The sequence below is a fragment of the Photinus pyralis genome, unplaced genomic scaffold, assembly GCF_008802855.1.
Source record: "Photinus pyralis isolate 1611_PpyrPB1 unplaced genomic scaffold, Ppyr1.3 Ppyr1.4_LG2, whole genome shotgun sequence".
NCBI lineage: Eukaryota > Metazoa > Arthropoda > Insecta > Coleoptera > Lampyridae > Photinus > Photinus pyralis.
The window spans coordinates 29,778,534-29,799,257 of NW_022170403.1; the positions used below are offsets into that span (position 1 = coordinate 29,778,534).

The window sequence follows — 20,724 nt, forward strand, 5'->3', positions numbered from 1 at the left end:
CGAAGATTTTAAGCAGGAATATTCCGAAACTTCCTAAGGATCTCGAAAAAATCCAAAGAGTTGATAAATCTTTGAGTTTGGGAAGAGCAAAAAATCAAATCAATCAAACTTCAAACAAGTATGAATTGTGCACAACTCTTGTGCAGATAAAGCGCATTTTTTTAACCGAAATAGCATTTGTTTTGACATAACCAAAGGATATATTTCTTGCAGACGTTTCAATCGCCCTTTGTGAGTACCTCTTCCGACAATCCGTTCTTGAGGTGTAAGGGAATATACCCGATCACGATAAGAAGTCGAGGAGGACGGCTATGGTTGGTAGAAATTAATTCCTTTCGTTGAGACTTTTCATTAGAGTACCATGAAGGACAAAACTAGTTCCACTCCCCCTCCCCCCCCCCCCCCGCACACAAAATTCAAAGATTTATGGAATATTAAAAAAAACATAAAAAACAAAAATGACAGGTAATTTTACAAAAATATGTGTGTTACGCAAAAAACAAATTACTGGTAATTTTACTGAAAAATTACGGTTTTAAAAAAAATGGTAAGTTATATAAATTTTACACGTATATTACGCACTTTTAAAAAAAACGTGTAATTTCACATCACTAATTAGAATACAATGAAAGATAACATTTATGTTTAACCCCCCCGCCCCCCCCCCTCCCGCCTCGTCGCTCAATGATCTCGAAAAAACGTAGCACGGGAAAGTTATAGTTTATACAAACCAATTTATTTCGATGTGACCTTTCATTAGAATACCAAGAAGTGTAGGACATGTGTTTACTCCCCCCCCCTCCATTTTCTAAAGCTTAACTTGGCACCAATAAAGGCATGCATATGCAAAATCTGAGACCAATTGGTTGTCGTATGTAAAAGTTGTGCACGTTTGACTTTCCAAAACAGCATCTCAGGAAATAATTCGTGGGGGGCCCCCTTTTAGACAGCGAATTTAATGGCCGACTGGCACACCTTCAAGGTATTATAGGCCACCTACTGCAAAAAATTCGAGGATTCTAGGACCATTCCCCTAGAAGTAGTTCAAAACGGCAGAAGTGGGTCCGGACGGACGGACGGACGGACGGACGGACAAAACGCAAACAATAGCACACTTTTTAATTCTTAAAAAATGCGCTAAAAATCCCAAGAATTGAAATAAATGCTAATAGCAACAGAAATCTAAATAATCGTTAAAAGTGTTAAGAATGATCCCACGGATCCAAAAAATTTGAGAAATCTAGAGAATTGAGTCTCGAGAAATTCGAAAAATTCGAAGGATACGAGAGATATGAAGAAAATTTGGGAATCCTAAGCATCCAGGAATTCTTCAAACTAGGGATTGTATAAGGAACCCTACAAGTCCGAAGAGTGCAGATATTGATGGCCATATAAATTATAAATGTCTGAGAAATCATATAAATCTGAAGGGTTCAAGAAATTCCGGAGGTGTGAAGTATACTGGGGTAAGGGTTAGATGAGGGACAGAAGCTTAGGCATCTAAAGGATACTATGGATCCAGTGAGCAGGGTGAGGTTCAAGGATCCGATTAGACCTATAATACTTAGGATCCCGGGGAACCCGAGGAACACGCGGAATTCGTGATCCGAGAAATTATGAGGAACCATTCAGAGACTAAAGAAAATGGGAAAATTCGTCTACGAGTACAAGGAACATAAAGAATCTTGAAAAGTCCAAGGATTTGAGGGATTCTTAGAAATTCACAGAATCTTATAGTTCACGATCCAAAGGGCCCAAAAATCCGTAGTCCAGGGAATCCAAGAAACGACTCAACAAATTTGTAAGATTCCTAAAAACAAGTGGACTTTAAACGGTCCGAAAGGAATTTGAAGGGTGCTCGGTATCAGTAAGGTCCAAAGGAATTGAAAACATCAAGTCACAAAGGATAACAAGAATCTGAGAAGCCCTATATCCAAAAGTATCACCGTCCAAAGGGGCACTAGAGAGAGCTGTACGACATACGTTGAAGAGGTCTAAATGGTCTCCGAAGCCCAACAAACCCTATGAGCTACAAGAAATTTTGAAACATTCAAGAAAATGGGCCAAATCTTGGGTATCAGAAGAATAACAAAATTCAAAGGATGCGAATACCCCGAAGGTCCCGGAAAGACGAATCCATAGAATAGAATCAAATGTGGTAGATCCGGGAATTTAAGAAAGATCAAAAATTGCAAGAGTAAAAAATGGTGACAATGAGGAATTAAAAAAGAAGTTTATAGAAAGTAACAAGATAGAGCTGGTCGTCTGCTGGAAAGAAAGCAGAGCAGTGACGCTGTCTGGTGTATTAAAACTCGTGAGGTCAAATTGGGGTTTATGTTTTGATTGTAAACAATCAATATCGACGATGCTGCCATCTCGCTATGTTAATATTGAGATCGCCAATCGCCATTCTGATATGATCTTTTTATGATGACTGGATTACGAGCTCAAAGCTTTTAAATAGTAAATAGCATACACTAGACAAACAGAAAATTGCGAAAAGGGTACATTAAAGGCGCGCAGTAATCAAGAATTGAAATGCGGAAATGGAATGCACGATCGCAAATGCAGCAGTCTATTTACAATTCAGCTGCTCCACTTATAATTCAAAAATGATAAAGGAAATGATGAATATTTAATCCGGCAACGGCGAAATAGTAAATGGAAAACTGTGCGCTCCGTTCCCGTAGATACACACCTTTTTTTTTTAAGTTAGTAGGTAGTTGTTCCGTATTCAAGAAACTCTGACAGAGTGATAAAGGGCGTTTCTGTCTAAGAAACTGTCTTCTTTATACAAGTTTAAGTACGTTAAAGATAAGGGCCTTAAAGAGGTTATTTTCTCACAATACATTTTTATCGCTACACATTTTTTGACGTAAAACGACACTTCCTAAATCTTTTTACTTCTGCGAGTGAAAAATTGTCACTGTTTCTTTTTTTACTTTTATCAATCTTAGCGATTGTTCCCTACGTTTCTGTTTTAATTTTCAACGACAGCTTCCACGTTTTGGGTCGTGCGGTTCTCTAGATTGCATTCGAAAATTCACCCTATTTTTATGTCTGGTATAAAATTTATTACGCGAAGGCATTAAAGCGTCCATTTCTAATATTTTATTTAATGGTGCTTTTATGACGGGAGAGCAAATATATTAAAGTTAAAAATGTAGGAACTATAATTTCGCTTTGTCTGCTTTTCCGGTAAGAGTATTTGGATTCCGGAGAGATGTAAACTTTGCTCGCGCGATTAGCTCTTGTTGCGTAGATTTTTCGAGTCTTGGATTAATTATTTTGTTGACCTGTGAGTTTTCCGCTTGCGAATATACTTACTTACCTACTTTTTTTTATAGCTATACTTTACAGATTTTGTATCAGCCTAGTCATGAAGGGAAGTGATCACACGCCTAGTAGATTCTTGCAAGATAAAATTGCCAACTTAATATCTGCTGCAACGAGTACTTGTAATCCAAAAAAGTCAAAATCCTTTGAACCCTCTAAATACGATCAAGCGTTTGAGTCTATATTTAGGTGAAGGATCATTATCATGTATCGGGGACATATTGGGTGCCCCTTCTAATATTGTGTGAAACGAATGCTAGCACATTTCGCCAAGGAAAAGCAATTTTCATGTAAATTTTTGAATTAAAAATTATCGAGAAGATGAATGAATGAAAATTTCCCGCTCGTATGGTTTCGATTTTGTTTTTTTAATAAGAAAACAATTTTTGTCACGTCTGATTTTTACCCGTAGAATGATTATAGGGGTTGATTTGTCTTCGGGAGCTTTCGGAATTTGCACGATTCGAGATTTGGATGAAACTTTGAAAGTTAGCTATCATCAGTATTATGTATGTACTTTTTGCCTCCCGACTATACGCCGAAACTTTTCCAAGAAATTCTGACTAGCATCCAAGCTCCTAACGAACCGTTTAGCTTTTTGAATGCTTTAAATTTACCGAATCTTTTGGATTTTTGAAGTTCTCGCATGTCCCTCATATTCTAAACTTCCTCAGGTTCGTTGGATTTGTATAGACTCTTTCATTACTAGTTGAGGTCAATATCCCATAGCTCTTGCACTAGAGACTAACGAAAACTGCAGAAATCAGGGTCGCAACCAAACGTGAAAGCGGAATTAGGTTTAAATTGACACTTTATCCTACCTATCAACACATTTTTGAATATTTTCCAAGTTTCCTAAAACTTTTAAAAAGCTTTCGCCGATACCGACTTTGTAAATGCGTAGCGTAAATGTTAAAGCCAACGAAAAAGCTCTTTCAACTTTCTCCGCACCGTAAACCTTTGAACTTCGAAAAAGGTACATTCCGCAAAATGTTCCATCGGTTAAAACAATAATTAATTTAAACCGAGTCCTTTCAAACTTACCGGACCCGCTGTCCTCCTTTCGCGTGTCGAAAAAGAATAAAATTCCCGGTTTGCGAAGTGCTCCGGTCTCGCATAGTTTCCGCAGGTATTTATCCGCAAACCTTCCCTGTAAATAACTCAAATTGCCGCATACCGCGCCCTTGGAAAAATTGAGGTTGAGAAACTCGCTATACGAGATAGAATTAACAAATGGTCCCGAAAAGATAATTAATTTCGCACTGATACGGCGATGTCAGCGCCGAAAAGCTACATACTTCTGTTTTGCATATTTATACCGTTAGTTTCCACGATAAATTGCTATTTTGTGGAAGTTTCGTAGTTAAAATTTGAAATGTATTAATAATATCAAGTTAAGAAAGAAGCGGAGAGTTTTGCTAGGACTCATGCTATGCTAATGATAAAATCGATGGCATTATATAAGGTACGAAACAAATAGAAAACGAAACCATTTTTCATACAAAAGTGACTAATGCGCTCGTTTAAAATTGCTTTTATCGCACGCTTACTTTATTCTGAGGGATTAAATGTGTAATTGCTATGTACATCAATGTTGTCGTTCATTGGTAAGTGTATCACTTTTGGTTCAAAAGATTTTTCATTAGAGCTCCGCTGTTCGGCGACAAATACAATTAGATTCAGTGGTTTTTCTTCTTGTATTCGGACACATCGGCTAGCCTTTGTTGAAATTTTCCTGCAGGAAAACAGGAAAGGAAAACATTAATTTAAAAATGTTAAAACTATTAAAAGTAAAATATTAATTTTGTTGTACAACCCCACTGAGTTGGACGTAGGTCTTTCTGTTGTCAAAATTAGAATATTTCCTACCAATTCGAAGTATGGTTTTTAGAAATGAATGTGATTTAATTAACCATTTACCTTACAGCATCGTTTCGCCTCAGTAAAGACGAAGAAAAATAAGAACCAAATCAAAGCTAATAAGGATTATTCATTTATCTCTTGAAGCCAAAAGAGGGTTATTAACCGACGAGCAGCCGAGGCAAAATAATATAATTACAAAACAAGAACTACACCCAATTGGAAAAAACTTGGGTGTGGGCGAGAGACGTGGACTGTGTGTATTTTGGAGGATCCGAGAATTTCGAAGCCAGACTGGGACAATGCGAAGTGTGATAACACAAAAGAGGAAAGAGTAATAAAAGTATCAAGCTGCAATACAAAATTGGAGAGATCAGAAGTAGGCTAAGCAACAAAACAGGGAGTAGAAAAACCTAGAATAGGAGTAACTTTATAGGTTATAAGAAAGGACGAAAGTTGCATGCAAAGGAGAGATAAGAAAAGTTAACGTCACGTAGCGGGAAGCGCACCAAAATTTTTGAGGATAGGCAACACACCATAGCGCGCAGTACGCAACCGTGCTGACAGCAGAAAGTGAGAGAGGGGGGATAGGGGGAGAGCAGCCAGGGAATCCACAGGAACTAAAGACAACAAGGGAAAAGGGATTAGAAAACATAGATAACAACGAAATGAAGTTAGCTTGCTAAACGCAGAAAGCGCAAGTGGAATACAGAAAGGAGGAATGCAAAAACAGTAAAGACATTCACGAGCCAATAGCACAGGAAATCTCAAAGAATTTTTAATAAAGAGAAGAGGAAGAGAAGAAGAGGAAGAAGCAAGGAAACAGTTAGAAACCGAACTAGAACAATCACAAAACAAAAACAGCAAAATCTACCGATCACCGCCCACAACAAAGACAGAAGAGAAAGGAAAAACAGGAGCAAAACCCGAAAACATGGAGGAAATTAAAAACACGATGTTAACCCTTAACAAGAGTATGATAGAAATGAGAAATGACGTCAGAAAAGAAATAACGGAAATGAGAGAAGAGTTTAAAAAGGAAATGCATGAACTGAAGAGGCAAAATCAAGAGAAGGAAGAAAAATGGAACAAAGAAAAACGAGAACTAGCGGAGAGAATAGACAAACTAGAATGGAGACTGGAAAAAGAGGAAAGGAACAAGAAAAAAAATAACGTTATAATTAAAGGAAGAGGAGCAAATAATATTAAGCAAACCGACGCAAGAAATTTCCTAAGAAATGAAACTACAGAAACCCGTACAATACAAAATAGAGAACGAAAAATAGGGATTCTAATAAAATGTACAAATTGAGAGGAAAAAAATGGAAGCATGAGGAACAGACAAGCCCTAAGAGATAAAAAGGTATATATCGAGATCGACCTGACGTTCACAGAAAGAGAAGTGGAAAAGAAGATCCGAGGAAGGATGGAGGAAGAAAAAGAGAAAGGCAATACAACAAAAATGGGATATATGAAGCTCATGATAAATGATACATGGTGTAAGTGGGACGAAAGAAATGGTAATTTAACGAACAAAAACAAACAAAAAAAAAGGAAGAAGAAAAAAAAAACATTACAAAAAAAGGAAACATCACAATTGGATTCAGGAACGTGGCGGGAATCAGCAACAAAGATGAAGAATTTTGAGAGTACGTGAAAACTTATGATGTAATCGGCATGACAGAAGTACGGGAAGAAGAAAAATATTGGGAAAATTGGGAGAAAAAAAGATTTTGAATGGGAATATCAATACGCCAGAAGGGAAAACAAGAAAGGAAGAGCCAAAGGAGGAATATTAACCGGTGTAAGAAAAACGATAAAATCTGAAAAAAGTATGCGGCAACACGAAAGTGGAATACAAGAAAGAAAAATGATACTAAAAGATGTATGATGAAAAGTGTTTACATTATACAATCACATGAATATGAAAAGGACCGTGGACGTGCTGAATAACATAATAGAAGAATCGGAAGATGATGTTATAATAATAGGAGGGGATCTAAACGCGCGGATAGGCAAGGAAGGGTCATGGATCGCTCGCACAGAAGACGAAGAAGAAGAAGAAGACAACAAAAGAAAATCAAAAGATTACGTGGCAAATAAAGAAGGGAAAGAATTGATTAACTTCGTAGAAGAAAAAGGGTGGTACATCCACAACGGAAACGTGAAAGGAGAAGAGGGAGAATATACATACATAAGAAGCAGGGTGCAGTCGGTAATAAACTATTATTCTAAATGAAAAAGGGAAAGAACACTTAAAAAAATTTCGAGTAGACCAAAGAATAGAATCCGATCACCAACCAATATCCACAACGATTAAAGACACAATGCAGGAAACAAACAAAAGAAATTACAAAAATGAGACAAATCGGGACAGAACAAACAATAGAAAAACACAGAAAACATCTAAAGCAGATAGAATTCAATGAAACTGAATGTGATGCTGCACTAGAAGAAATCAAAAAGGCCATAACTAAAGCGGTGACAGAAAAAAACAGCAAAAATAAACAACTGGACATCAGGAAGAAGCAAGTGGTGGGGCACAGAATGTAAAGAGAAAAAACAAATTGCAAAAAAACCCTAATGGTTTGGAAAATTGGAAAAAAAACAAGCGAAGAGCACAAAACAAAGAAGAAAGAATATAAGGATACATGCAAACGCAGAAAAGAAGAATTACAAAAAGAAGAAATAAGCGAAATACAAAGCATCAAAAACGAAAATGAAGTGTGGAAATTTATAAACAAAGGGAGGAAAAATAAAGAAGGGACACCGGATGACATTGGAGAAGAAGAAGGGAAAAACTATTTTATACAAAGTTTAGGTAAACGGACAGATAAGCTCCAGAAGAGAAAAAACAACAAAAAGGAGGCTGAAGAAATATGGGAAGAAGAAATGGAAGCAGAAATAGCAAAGATGAAAAATAGAAAGCTCCTGGACTAGATCAAATAAGAAATGAGATGATAATACATGCGCCGGAAAACGTGATACAGCAAATCATAAAAATTATTAACAGGGTATGGAGAGGAGGAGGATTTCCGGAAAGTTGGAAAGAAGGAGAAACATGCACAATATACAAAAAAGGAAACAAAGGTAACATCAAAAACTATAGGGGAATCACACTCCTAAAACTCAACGTACAAACTTTACGCTAAAATACTAAACAACCGCTTAAATGAAGAAGTAGTGGACAAAGAAATGCTAGATGAAACACAAAGGAAGAGAAGGGGGACGATGGACAACGTATACATAATAAATCACGCAGTACAACAAGAAATGCAAAAGAAAGGAGGTAAAGTCTACGCCATATTCATAGATCTAAAAGCAGCATTCGATAATCTAGGCAGGAACGAATTATGTAAGAGCTTGGAAAAGAAAAATATCAACAGCAACACAATAGAAAGGATTAAAGAAATCTATAGAGAAACAAAGAGTAAAGTTAAAGTCAATAACAAATACACAGACTATTTTTGGACGGAAAATGGAGTCAGGCAAGGATGTCCGCTAAGTGCAACCCTTTTCAACATTTATGTGGCAGACCTGGAAGAAGCATTAAGAAAATGGCAAGTAGTAGAGGACTAAAGACATGGTCATTAACATACACGGATGGCATGGTGCTCCTTGCAACAAAGCAATCAGAAATTATGGAAATGATCACACAGTTGGAAAGGTACGCAAGAAGAAAGAAAAATCAAAAATAATGGTTTTTACAAAAGGAAGAAAGAAAAATAAGGACCAGACATCGTGGAAAATCGAAGGAAGGAAGATAATTTCAATTATTACGTACTAATCCTTCATGCGCCCACCCTGGAGAATAAGTAAAAGTAACCGAAAATGGCAGAAGGTGAGATAGGTGGCGTCTACTTTCGAAATTTTCGAATTCTGCGGATTTTGCAACTTCCTGGGATTTATCTGTTTCTTCATAATGTGTTTCGGAAGTTTCTTTTAACTCTTAGGATGCTTCGGTTTCTACAACTTAATTTGGTCTTCTCACCTGTTTCATATTCTACATATCATCGAAATCTTTCAATTTTTCAAATTCTTTCGATTTTTTAACGTCTACAAGCCTATCAGATCCTATTATGAAAACGAGAAGTAAAAATCATTACCTCAATTTTACGTTTCGATTTCACGTTTTCATTCGAATTGCTTTATGCCACGATTGGTACATTCGATTTCGCCTCTCTACGTAAACTCCGCGAATGAGTAATTTTGTATTTGTTCCGAATCAAAATCGACTTTTCGCTACATCAATCTTCCGGGCAGTCGTACAAGAGGCGCTTAATGCTAACTAGTATTTCACGAGACACTTCATTAATTATAAACTAACTCTCTAATCGCAAGCATACCGAATTGACAGCGGTGACCTGTATATAGCTATCAAAATCTGTGCGGAAAATCTGATGTACTCAAATATTTAATTTTATTTTCCTACTGAAACTTGACCATGCTTTTTCGGTTAATGCATTTGAAATTTTCCTTTAGCTTGTGGCAGACGAGGGAAGTTAGCAACACTTTGGAAGCGCTTTCTCTCATTGAATTATCGTCATAAAATGTCCCAAATTCTTCTAGATCATAAGATTTGTTGGGCTTCTGGAGACCATTGGACCTCTTAAATGCACGGGATTCGATGGAATTTTGACTTGCGCCCTTTGGACGCTAATATTTTTCGAAATAGGGCTTCGCAGAATCTTGCTAATCTTCGTGCTCATAGACTCTATAAGATTTTTGATTTCGCCGGAGTCTAAGGCCCTTTCGAAACCTCAGAATTTTCAAAATTGTCTATATATTATATCTATACGGCTGCAACTTTTCTGATGTCAAGGTGCGCCTTCTCTGATAATGGATTCATTATTTGGGGATAAGAGTTTACGAACTACAGCGCGCTCGAAACAAGTAGTGTCAAGGTAGAATAATTACTTCTATTTTTAGCTCTGGTCTGCGACAGAAATCCATTCATATGCCTGTCCTCCTAATCCTCTAGGTATATTTTTGTGTATGGGAAATGCAAAGCGCTCGAGGATTAGAGCGACAAGGTAACAAAATAGTTCGTTTTGGTTACACAAGCCCTTAAAGTCGAAGTTTTCATATTTTGCCTTTCCACCCGCCTCCTCCCGCATCATTTTAATATTACTAACGTTTGAAATGAAAATTAATTATTTACACGTGACTTTCCTCATTTCTACGACACGATTCTTTTTGGTTTCGCCAAAGATCGCACGTGCGCCACCTTAATTAAGTTTCCATTCGACTGGAAACGTAAAATAAGTATCCTCGCATACAAACGGGCCTTTAAATCAAGTATAAAATTATGAGGGTAGCCGAAGTCGTGAAAATGTCAAATTGCGCTGAAATATGGACGATACTCGGATTAGGACTACAAGTATGATTTTGTCCGAAATTTATTGCGTGATCTTGCGCGAGCAGTAAATATCGTGCGGAATGTGTTGTTCGCTGTATTTTTTTTTCGATTACCGCGTAAAACGTGAAAGTGCGCTGAATTCGGTTCAATTTCCGACAAAAAGAGGCGGTCGTAAAAAAAACGCTTTTAATAAACGTCGCTCTATTTTTAAATTTACACGGGTTAAAAGTTTCGCAACACGTGCAGTTAACAAGAACCGCGATAGACCTTTTTGTTGCAGTTTTATTGTGCCTTTAACGCTATTTATGGCGTCCCCGTTGCATTCTGTACACAACGGAAGTCGAGATTGTGCGAAAATTGGATATTAAATCTTAGAATGTGTTTTTCCGAAAATATTTCATCGTCAGTAGTAAGCCGACATGGACACAACTCCACTCCTGTGCTTTTACCATTAGCTTTCACGACGTTCCTTCTAGGTGTAGGACAGTGACGTTGGTTTTTAGTGGTAATAATTTGGGGACTAAGTAGCCTCGATCAACTTCCAAAAATTTCAAAGAATTAACTACACAGATTTTGATTAACACCTGAAATCTTGGACACGAATAACAAAAATCTGACACGAAAACTGCATCTGGGTCGCACAAAGGATTCGAATAAAATACAATTAATTGAGACACATCAAACAATTGAAACACGATCCTTGAAATTAAGAAGAGCTTACAAACCTTGTTTGGACATATTACCCTGCAAGCAGGCGGTCGACAATTAAATAAAAAATTATATACAGTTTTTTTTAATAATCCAAATAATCTGGTTGTAAAGGGTTTGCACTAAACTCAAAACTCTGAAAGTTTCTGCACGCTTTGTTTGATAAAACTGAACTAGCTTGATGAATAAAATGACAAAAATTGTAGCTCTAAAGTAATCTCCTTCTTTAACATTTTTCAGATCAACTGCCAATCAGAATCACAGCTTTGAAAGAACGCGTCGCCCGTCTCCTTCTTTATCTCCGCTTTCTCTTAAAGGCATTGAAGCATGTGCGTTAAATAACTTCGGTCCGAAAATAAAACTCCTTATCGCAAACGCCCAGATGCGTCTTATATTTTATTACCTTATCTTAATTGAAAATCGATAAAATTTAAACCATTACACATCTACAAAACAACACTGAGATACAAATTCAAATAAAACGTCCTCATTTCATAAATAATCCCCAAAATTTACCTTTAATAAATTATTTTTGGGTATTAATTGTTCATTATCGGATTTTCGGATTCTTCGGATCACTCGTATTCTTCATATTGTTCGGATTCTTCGGCTTCTTCTACTTCGGATTCTTCGGATTCTTCTGATTTTTTGGAACTTGGATTTTTCTGATTATTTGGATTCTACTGATTTTTCGGATTCCTCTGATCGTTCGGAGTTTTAGGATTCTTCGGATTTGTTGGAATCTTTTGCTTCTACGGATTCTCAAGATTAATCGAAATCTTCAGCTTCATTGGATTTTTCGCATTTTTCGGATTTTCAATTTCTTCGGATTCATTGGATTGTTCTGATTCATCGGATTTCTCAGATTCCTCGATTCTTCGGATTCTTTGGATTCTTCGAATTGTTCAGATTCTTCGAATTTTTCAGATTCACTGGATTCTTCGGATTCTCCCGATTCTTTGGATTATTCTAATTCTTTGGAATCTTCAGATCGTTCAGATTGTTTCGGATTTTTCGGGGTTTTTTGGACTATGAAAATTCTTATAATCGGGCGGTTTTATCCGTTTATTAGATACTTTGGTTTTCGGATTCTTCGGATGATTGGTACCATCTAGCTTGTCCAGATTTTTGGAAGCTTCCGATTGGAGTTTTTCCGATTGGATCCTTCTCGTTCTTCTGATCTTTTGGGTTCTTGGGATTCCTCGAAATACTTGTAGTAAACGCATCAAATTGTTCGTATTCTTCTGATCATCATGTGACTTCCATAGATTCATCCGATTCTTTGATTCCTGTGGTTGCTTCAGGTGCTTCCGATTCGTTAGAATTTTCGTATTCTTCAGATTACTTTCTTCGAGTACTTCATATTCACCAGATTCATTTCAGGTTCGTTCAGATTATTTGAATTCTTTGTGTTCCTCGGATACATGGGTTCTTCAGGTTAATTGATTCCCTCGGATCATTTTATACTCGATATTTCGAATTGTTCGTGTTTTTTGAATTGCTTGTTCTTCGGGTTTTTCCGGTAGAGATTCTTCCGATTTTGGTCGTTAGAATTATTTTGATTCTTCGTGTTCTTCGGATGCTTTGGGTTCAACGAGTTCCTTGAATTTATAGAATAATTTGATGTGCCAGATTTTTGAGATTTTTTGGACTTCGCTGATTCGCTTCAAGAGTACTGCTCTTGAGGTTTGGCTGCGGTTTTTTCAAAAACTTCCTATAGGTGCGTAACACTGGGTTTCTTGGGGGATTTTTGTAAATCCCGTCAATATTCTAAAAAGTTTTTCGGAAACTTTTCATTTAACCCTCTGAAATATTTGAGGTCTAAGGGTATGCTTCTGAATTTTGAAGAAGATAGACCAAAGATTCTCTAAAGACTATGGTGATGTTTTGTATACAATTTCCCTAGACCCCCCCCCCCCCCCCCCCCCCCCCGAATCTGGCGAGGTTTTTTGGACTATACAGAGATTCCTAAGGACTCGATATTTGATATTCTTCAACTTCTTCCAAGATACCTCAGAGATTCTTCCTAAATGTACTTGAACACCCCTTGAGAGAGAAACTCTCACAGTTTTCGCAGTGTTGTCAGCGATTAAGATGTTATTGGCACGATGCCCCATTTTCATTAAATGTTTGGGTTTGTTCTCCGATATTCACGTCTTTTACCAATCAGTCTGGTGGTAGAACTCGAAGTCTTAGAAGTTTTAATCACTTAGCTGGATCTACTCGTTATGTACAGCTAATAATGCACGATGAAAGCCTGCACACACAAAACAAAGTTAATGTAAACGTCGCGACTACAAATTTCAAGCCATAGTATCGTGAGTAGAGCTGGTGACGCAAATTCAAAAGGGTTAAGTTTACGTGACAATGCAGCAATTTATGCTACACATAGAAACGAAGGAGCAATTTGAAAGCACGAAGCAGATGCAAGTAACGAATCTAATTATTTCGCATAATATCCAACCCTTTAGCTTTCCATTAACTTAATGCACCTGCTCGACCTCACCCCAATCACGGGATCAAAATTGACACATTATCGACAATTCCTAGTCAATTTCCCCACTCCGAAAGCCACCACGATAAAATTTTCCTTTTCGCCCCCCCATACATCCCCAAGTTTAACAATAAAATATTAAATACCACACTAAATCTGTCCCGGAAGCTTAAGAGGGACCATACAATAAATTTACCTACAAATCTTCCGAGCCAGAGGAAATTCTGAAAGGGACATAAACAGGAATAAAGAATCGGCCCATAAAAAGAAATGCGTCTCCTTAATGCAATATCGTATGCTGGTATCAAATTAAAAATAAAGGCGGAGAATTACTCGGGAAAATATATATAGAATCCGTGGCTAGTTTCGCGAGTGATATGAAAGATTTGTTATGTTGTTGTTTCTAAACCAGCGCAAAAATTGACTCCAATAATTTCCGCACGTTTAGCCAATAACGAAATAAAAACGGATATAGTTTCTGGTTTGGAATTTGAAAATAAGGCGAATGCTTTACGAGTCTCAACGCGGGAAATGTAATGGAAATTTGCCCACCTTTTTTTTTCCTTAGATTTATGTGGCCTTATTATTTCGGAGGAGGCGTTTTCGGTTTTTATTAATTCTAATTCGTCGCAATTCAACTGCTTTATCCTTATTTAAATACTCGAAGTGGTACCGTATATTGTTTAATTCTTGGAGAATTCTAGAATTGAGTTACTTTACCACACAAGTCAGAGGTAATAGCAGACTGATTGCGAAATTTGTTGAAACTATGCTAGGACATTGACAGGGCGTTCGACAAAGTCTGAAGAGTGTGAGAAAGGGTAGGAACTTAAAGAGTCTGATTAACCTAAGGGATCTGGGGTCTCAGATGAGTTTTTCAGACATTCAGAGCTTACTAATAAATTAATCCATCAAATACTCTTTATAGATTGCTAGGATATTTTTAATAAACGCCTCAGAGGATATTGGTTGAGTATCACTGTAATTTTTGTGTGAGAGTGACTGAAGTTTTCAATTGTAGGTATACCTATAAATAATCTTTCTTCTTTCCAAAAATCGACTGCACCAAAATTTCTCGGGAAACACTTTTTCTTATTAATTTTGGTGCGTAAAATCCAAAACAATTCGTACTTTTTCGATCAGACTTCTCAATCAAAAGTTATAGACTAGAAACCAATTTCGAAAGAAAATTCAAAGGGCTGTAACTTTTGAACTAGTAGCCCAATCTCGGAACTGTTTGAAATTATGAATTCTACAGGCCACATTCTATAAGACAATTTTTTTTCCGGGTCGATCTGAGAAATTTTTTTTTCGGGCTCAAAAAAAGGCAGTGTATAACCGTCCTTTTTTACCAAAAATCGACTACACCAAAATTTCTCGGGAAAACACTTTTTCTTATTAATTTTGGTGCGTAGAATCCAAAACAATTCGTACTTTTTCGATCAGACTTCTCAATCAAAAGTTATAGACTAGAAACCAATTTCGAAAGAAAATTCAAAGGGCTGTAACTTTTGAACTAGTAGCCCAATCTTGGAACTGTTTGAAATTATGGATTCTACAGGCCACATTCTATAAGAAAAATTTTTTTCCGGGTCGATCTGAGACAATTTTTTTTGCGGGCCTCAAAAGAAGGCAGTGTATAACCTTCCTTTTTTACCAAAAATCGACTACACCAAAATTTCTCGGGAAAACACTTTTTCTTATTAATTTTGGTGCGTAGAATCCAAAACAATTCGTACTTTTCGATCAGACTTCTCAATCAAAAGTTATAGACTAGAAACCAATTTCGAAAGAAAATTCAAAGGGCTGTAACTTTTGAACTAGTATCCCAATCTTGGAACTGTTTGAAATTATGGGATCTACAGGCCACATTCTATAAGAAACTTTTTTTCCGGGTCGATCTGAGACAATTTTTTCACAAAATTAGTATTTTTTGGAACTGTCTTGTATCATGACATGTTTTTTCGTTTTGTATAGTTCGTATATCCGTGCGGAACATAACTTTCTGAGTACAACTGGCCGCTTCGGTTTGTTGTCAAAACAAAAAATAAGAATCTTTCTTTTGATTCTTCACTTCGAATTCTTTTATTTCTCCGAGTGCTTCAGAATCTTCGAAGACGTCTACTTTCCGAGTTCATCAGACTTTTGCCAATGCTTCTGACTTGTTCTTTCAAATGTTTAAATTCGTGGGTCACCATAATGCTTCAGATTTTTCCAAATCTTTTATTCTCCAGATCTTTTGCATTAATCAATTTTATATTCAACGGATTCTTTAATTTTTTCGAATTCTATCATCGATTTTTGGGTCTGTTTTTAGATTAATTAAATTCTTTAGATCAGTCCGATCTTTCAGATTCTGAAGAACTTCGGACCTTTTTGTTAAACATTAGTTTATATGTTCAGCTTTACAGTGATTCTCCTAATTTATATTTATTTTTCTAGATTTTGGAAATTCTGCGCATTCTTTAGATTTTTTAGATAGTTGGTTTTGTTGGCAGCCATGGTTATTACTTGGGGCAATTATTTATCATGCATGTATTGAAAGAATGGATTGTGCATGCGCAGATGCACCAAAAGAAGGTGTGTTCTAAAAAAAATAAATTAAATGTACATAAAAAAGTAGGCTGTGTATTCGTACAGTAAAAAGCGCAAGAAAATTATTACGCATGCGCGTATTTGTGATCCAATTCTTCTGAAAATTCAACGGAAGATGCTTCCTATAAAAGGGAATTGAAATCACGTGTCAAAAAATTAGATTGCGTGTGCGCAGACGTTATTAGGAACTTAGTGGCTTTTTTAGAATATGCAAGTTCTTTTTTTCTCTGTTCTTGAAACTTAAAAAAAACTCTTTCAATTCCTTTAGTCCTTGGATTCTTCTGATTTTCACAATTCTTCAAAAATTCAAATTATTTAGGTCCATCAGACTCTTCAGATTCTTAGATCTCTTCAAATTCTTCTTTCAGTTTTTTAGAGTCTTTCAATTTGGAGCCTATAATCCTGCAATTTTTCGGATGTGTTAAATAACACATTATCGACCGGAAATCTTATTCCCTGGATTTTTGGATTCAGTATAGGTCCCTTTTCAGCAGTATTGTTGAAGATTAAAAGACTTGTACTGCTTACAGGTAATTGCAAGCATTCTGTACAAGCTTCAATTCTCTACAATCAAATTGACAAGAAAGAACATGGAACAATCACATGGGACCAATTTTTAAATTTTGTAATCGGAAATTCCCCCACCGACTACCAACCCCCATTCACCCTCAATGTAGGGCGCATTTTCAGTCCGCCCCACGTCAAGGTATTCCTTTAGTTTAAAACAATGCAAATATTTGAATACTTAATCCTTGCAGAAAGATACGGTGTCCAAAATAGTCTTGATAGAAACAGAAAAATATTTCTGCTACGCGATCATATCGAAGTACGGCCACGTTGGTCTTTACGATGGTAACATGAACTTCCAAACGTCTTATCATATGATCATGGCTCGCGAAGATATCGACAGAAAGGAGAAGGAGAGGAGAAGAAGAAACCGATGGGTTACCGATGCTCTATTCCTGAAGGATGCGCTTCTGTTGTTAATTGCGAGCTCGGCGAGGAGCGTTACCATTTATGACGCATCCGGTTTAACCCATGTTGCCTTGTGGTTAATTTTAGGTCTTCCGAATATAGTTCAATGTCTTGCTTACCATTTCCATCTTGTGAACGGAAAGTTGACGTTGTACATGGGAGATGATTCCGGTCAGCTGCTCAGTGTGGAATTTCTGCAGCCTAAAAATGGATTACTGCGCAAGAAGCATAGCGATAAGCTCAGTTTTTTTTATTGGATTGTAAGTAACATGCTCAAACGTGCTTTCGACAATGAGAATACTTTCAGCAACTGTACAACGAAAAAGAATTTGTAACCATTAGTCACTTAGGACGTCCACACCATGACAGCATTACTGCAATCGAATACTGTAAACAAAACGACACTATTGTAACTTCCAGTAGAGATGCCACAACGTCCGTTACAATCCGTGCTGTAGAAAACCGAAGGCACAATTATTCCTTCCAAATGCACCGAGTAAGTGCTTTTCGAACAAGTAATTTCACATTCCACTGCCTATCCAGGGGGCCAGTTGTTTTGCAATTAGTACAAGTTTAAAAGTTCTGATTACTGGAAGTGATGATGGAACAGTCAGAATTTGGAATGTTGTCGTCAAAGATAAGCCAATTGCCACTCTTAAAGAACACCAAAAGGGTATTGTCGACCTGAAAATAGTTGAGCAGGAAGGACTATTCTTCAGCCTCTCCAAAGATGGGGTTGTACACTCTTCACGAGCACTGCAGTGTCTGAACTATTTTGTTGCAGGTTTTTAAACTATGGGCAATTAAAGAGCAAAGATGTACTCAATCTCGGTGCCTGAAATTTCCGTCATTTCAGGTGCTGGGTAAAAGTATAGAGTGGGGTTGTAATTCTATATACCCGGGACCAAAGGTGATTGTTCAAGAAAATGCAGCGGACTCACGGTATGTTGATGGCACTAATTCGACTATTTCCACTTTTGAGATTGTAGGACCAATTCCGTATGGTTGAGACCGCACTTACTTGTGACTTGCTGTAATTATATAGCCCAACTCATTGTGTCTTTCACAGATACTTTGCGGGATGTGAGTTATACTGTTCTACCTCCACCACCACTCCAGAACAGTGTACTAATCCCCAAAACTTGGAAAATTGGAGTCGATGTTAAAGAAGGACCTAATCTAAAAACAGCAGAGGACGAGATTGGCCATGAAATGTTCACCGAGAACACGAAATCACTACAGTTTGTCCTGGACAAAAACCTCTTTCTTGAAAATGATGTTAAGAATGATATCAATTTTCGTTTGGCATGTTTGGAACAGACGAAGTTAAAGGTAAATCAGTATTTGGGAGGAGATTTTCTATTTAATTGTGACTTGCGCAGATGCACATGATGGTATCCAATTGTGCGCCTTATCTTGCATTGAAACTGCCCGAAATTGAGGAGGTGAAATTGTCATCTAATCTACCTATTCCTAACAGTCGGAAAATTAAATCTCTGGTTGAGAGAACTCAACGTATGCTTTCGGATGCGGCTACCAAAACTAGAGTGTTTTTGGAGCAGTCTTCTAGTAGCCATACTCAATCCTCTCGTAGCAGTATAGTGACCTTCGAATAGACCTGTTTTAATCGTTTCCACGATTTCAAACTTTATTTGGGACCAATAATAAATTAACTTGAAATCCAATTAATTAATAAAGTTATGATGTAGTAAAGACAACTACATCAAGGTCTCGTGCAAGGGAGAGTGATTCGTTTAATTACTGTAGAATTGCTCTTGCGGAAATGATGTTTTCATAAAAAAAAACTATAATAATTAACTATGTTTGAAATCTAAATGCATTCACAAAGATTATGATTATACTTTCAATTGTTTAATTTACTAATTTATCAACAAATGTCTTTAGTTGATAAACTGCTTTAGTTTGTAGATTAAAGCCTTAATTTCCAAGATCTTTGGGCGTTTTCCCATCGAAATAAACCTAGGAATAACGATTTTTTATTAGTATTAAGTCGAATAGTCAGAGAATCACTTAATTTTCTCCTTAGGTGCCCGGATTTTAAGCGCCGAATGGTAAGTAAACGACCCAATATCTTAAAAAGTATAGAAGTAACGAAGAAAGAATTTTCCGTGCCTAAAAAGGTTTTAGAATCATAATTTTTGAGGAATTTTTCAAAAGACAAATGAGCTTAAACCTTAAATGTGAGAATTTCGTGAACGGAGTATCAGAATAGGGTACTCGCAAAAGGATAATGATATAATTGGTGACTAAACGTTTATGTTAGTGGGGTCAAAACTTCAAATGGGAATATCTCGAGAGGGGAGACAGAGGCAGTAACACTTTACCTGATAGTTTTACGGCCTCCTGTCACGTTACCAGACTCCTGTCAAAACTGCCACATTCCTATTAATTAAAGTTCTATATGAAAACTGAAATTTTATATTAAAAAAGACGATGTTGGCACTAGTGGAGACAGATGACGCAGGCGTAGAGTCGTGATCGTGATGCAAGGAACTGCGAAGGTGTGCTGCGATTATTGTAGTTTACAGTTATTTAATAAATTCTGATACTGGCGTGTTTATTTGTCCCCACAAGACTTTTTTTACGTCCAGCATTTGTTATCTAATACATGCAACCAACATGAAGTTTTGAAGCATACTGTATATATTTTTTTTTTTTGAATTCAGGATGTTTTTCCACATCTAAAAATGTTGCTTTTTATGGGGTCGTATAACAAAATGTCCAAAAAAATTGATTTCAAAAAAGCCGTGTGTAATAAAAGTTAAGAGAGATTGAAATTTTTGTTTATTATAATGAACATAATAGTTGGTTATGACTTCACGATTACGAAGGCTCTTTTTGAATGATTCTAGCGATATACCACTTCAGTGGCGTACGTAGAAATGTATTCTGGGGGGGGGGGATTAAACAAGTTCGTTCGTGGTACAATTCAGTCACCCAGTGCGTACTAGAAGGGGGAGGGGGGGGGGTAAGAAATAGAAATTGGGTTGCAGGTTGCTGATGCTGGTAGTCATTTATCTATTTATTATTGTACAGGCGAAAAAGATTAGATTAGAACGGTATTTTATTTCTTACTGCTGACAGGCCCCTTTATTGCTTTTGCTTTAATTAGTCAACGAAAACTTTGAATAATAGGTATATTTATGGGCAAAAAAACCAATTTCGACAAAAAATTCAAAGGGCTGTAACTTTTGATCTAGTAGTCCGATCTTGGAACTGTTTGAAATTATGGATTCTACAGGCCACATTCTATAAGAAAATATTTTTTTCCGGTCGATCTGAGACAATTTTTTTCTTGGGCCAAAAAAAAGGCAGTGTATAACCTTCCTTTTTTACCAAAAATCGACTACACCAAAATTTCTCGGGAAAACACTTT

General features: G+C 36.8%; 1 protein-coding gene across 1 annotated transcript; it reads left to right on the forward strand.

The window, feature by feature from the left end:
- The first annotated feature begins 7,120 nt into the window (after positions 1–7,120).
- Positions 7,121–19,645, forward strand: LOC116163935. The gene is made up of 8 exons (XM_031478064.1): positions 7,121–7,411; positions 16,762–17,058; positions 17,111–17,587; positions 17,635–17,823; positions 17,871–18,062; positions 18,112–18,269; positions 18,317–18,659; positions 18,710–19,645. The coding sequence occupies exons 1-8, from the start codon at positions 7,121–7,123 to the stop codon at positions 18,941–18,943; spliced, it is 2,181 nt and encodes a 726-aa protein (XP_031333924.1). The 3' UTR covers positions 18,944–19,645.
- The last annotated feature ends 1,079 nt before the right edge of the window (positions 19,646–20,724 follow it).

What these genes read in the sequence shown, in the direction of transcription:
- LOC116163935 (XM_031478064.1), top strand. Translation starts at nt 7,121, where the DNA reads ATGAAAAGGACCGTGGACGTGCTGAATAACATAATAGAAGAATCGGAA. An exon ending in TCAGTTTTTTTTATTGGATT is followed by an intron (nt 17,588 to 17,634) that starts GTAAGTAACATG and finishes GAATACTTTCAG; the next exon opens with CAACTGTACAACGAAAAAGA. An exon ending in TGGAACAGACGAAGTTAAAG is followed by an intron (nt 18,660 to 18,709) that starts GTAAATCAGTAT and finishes TGACTTGCGCAG; the next exon opens with ATGCACATGATGGTATCCAA.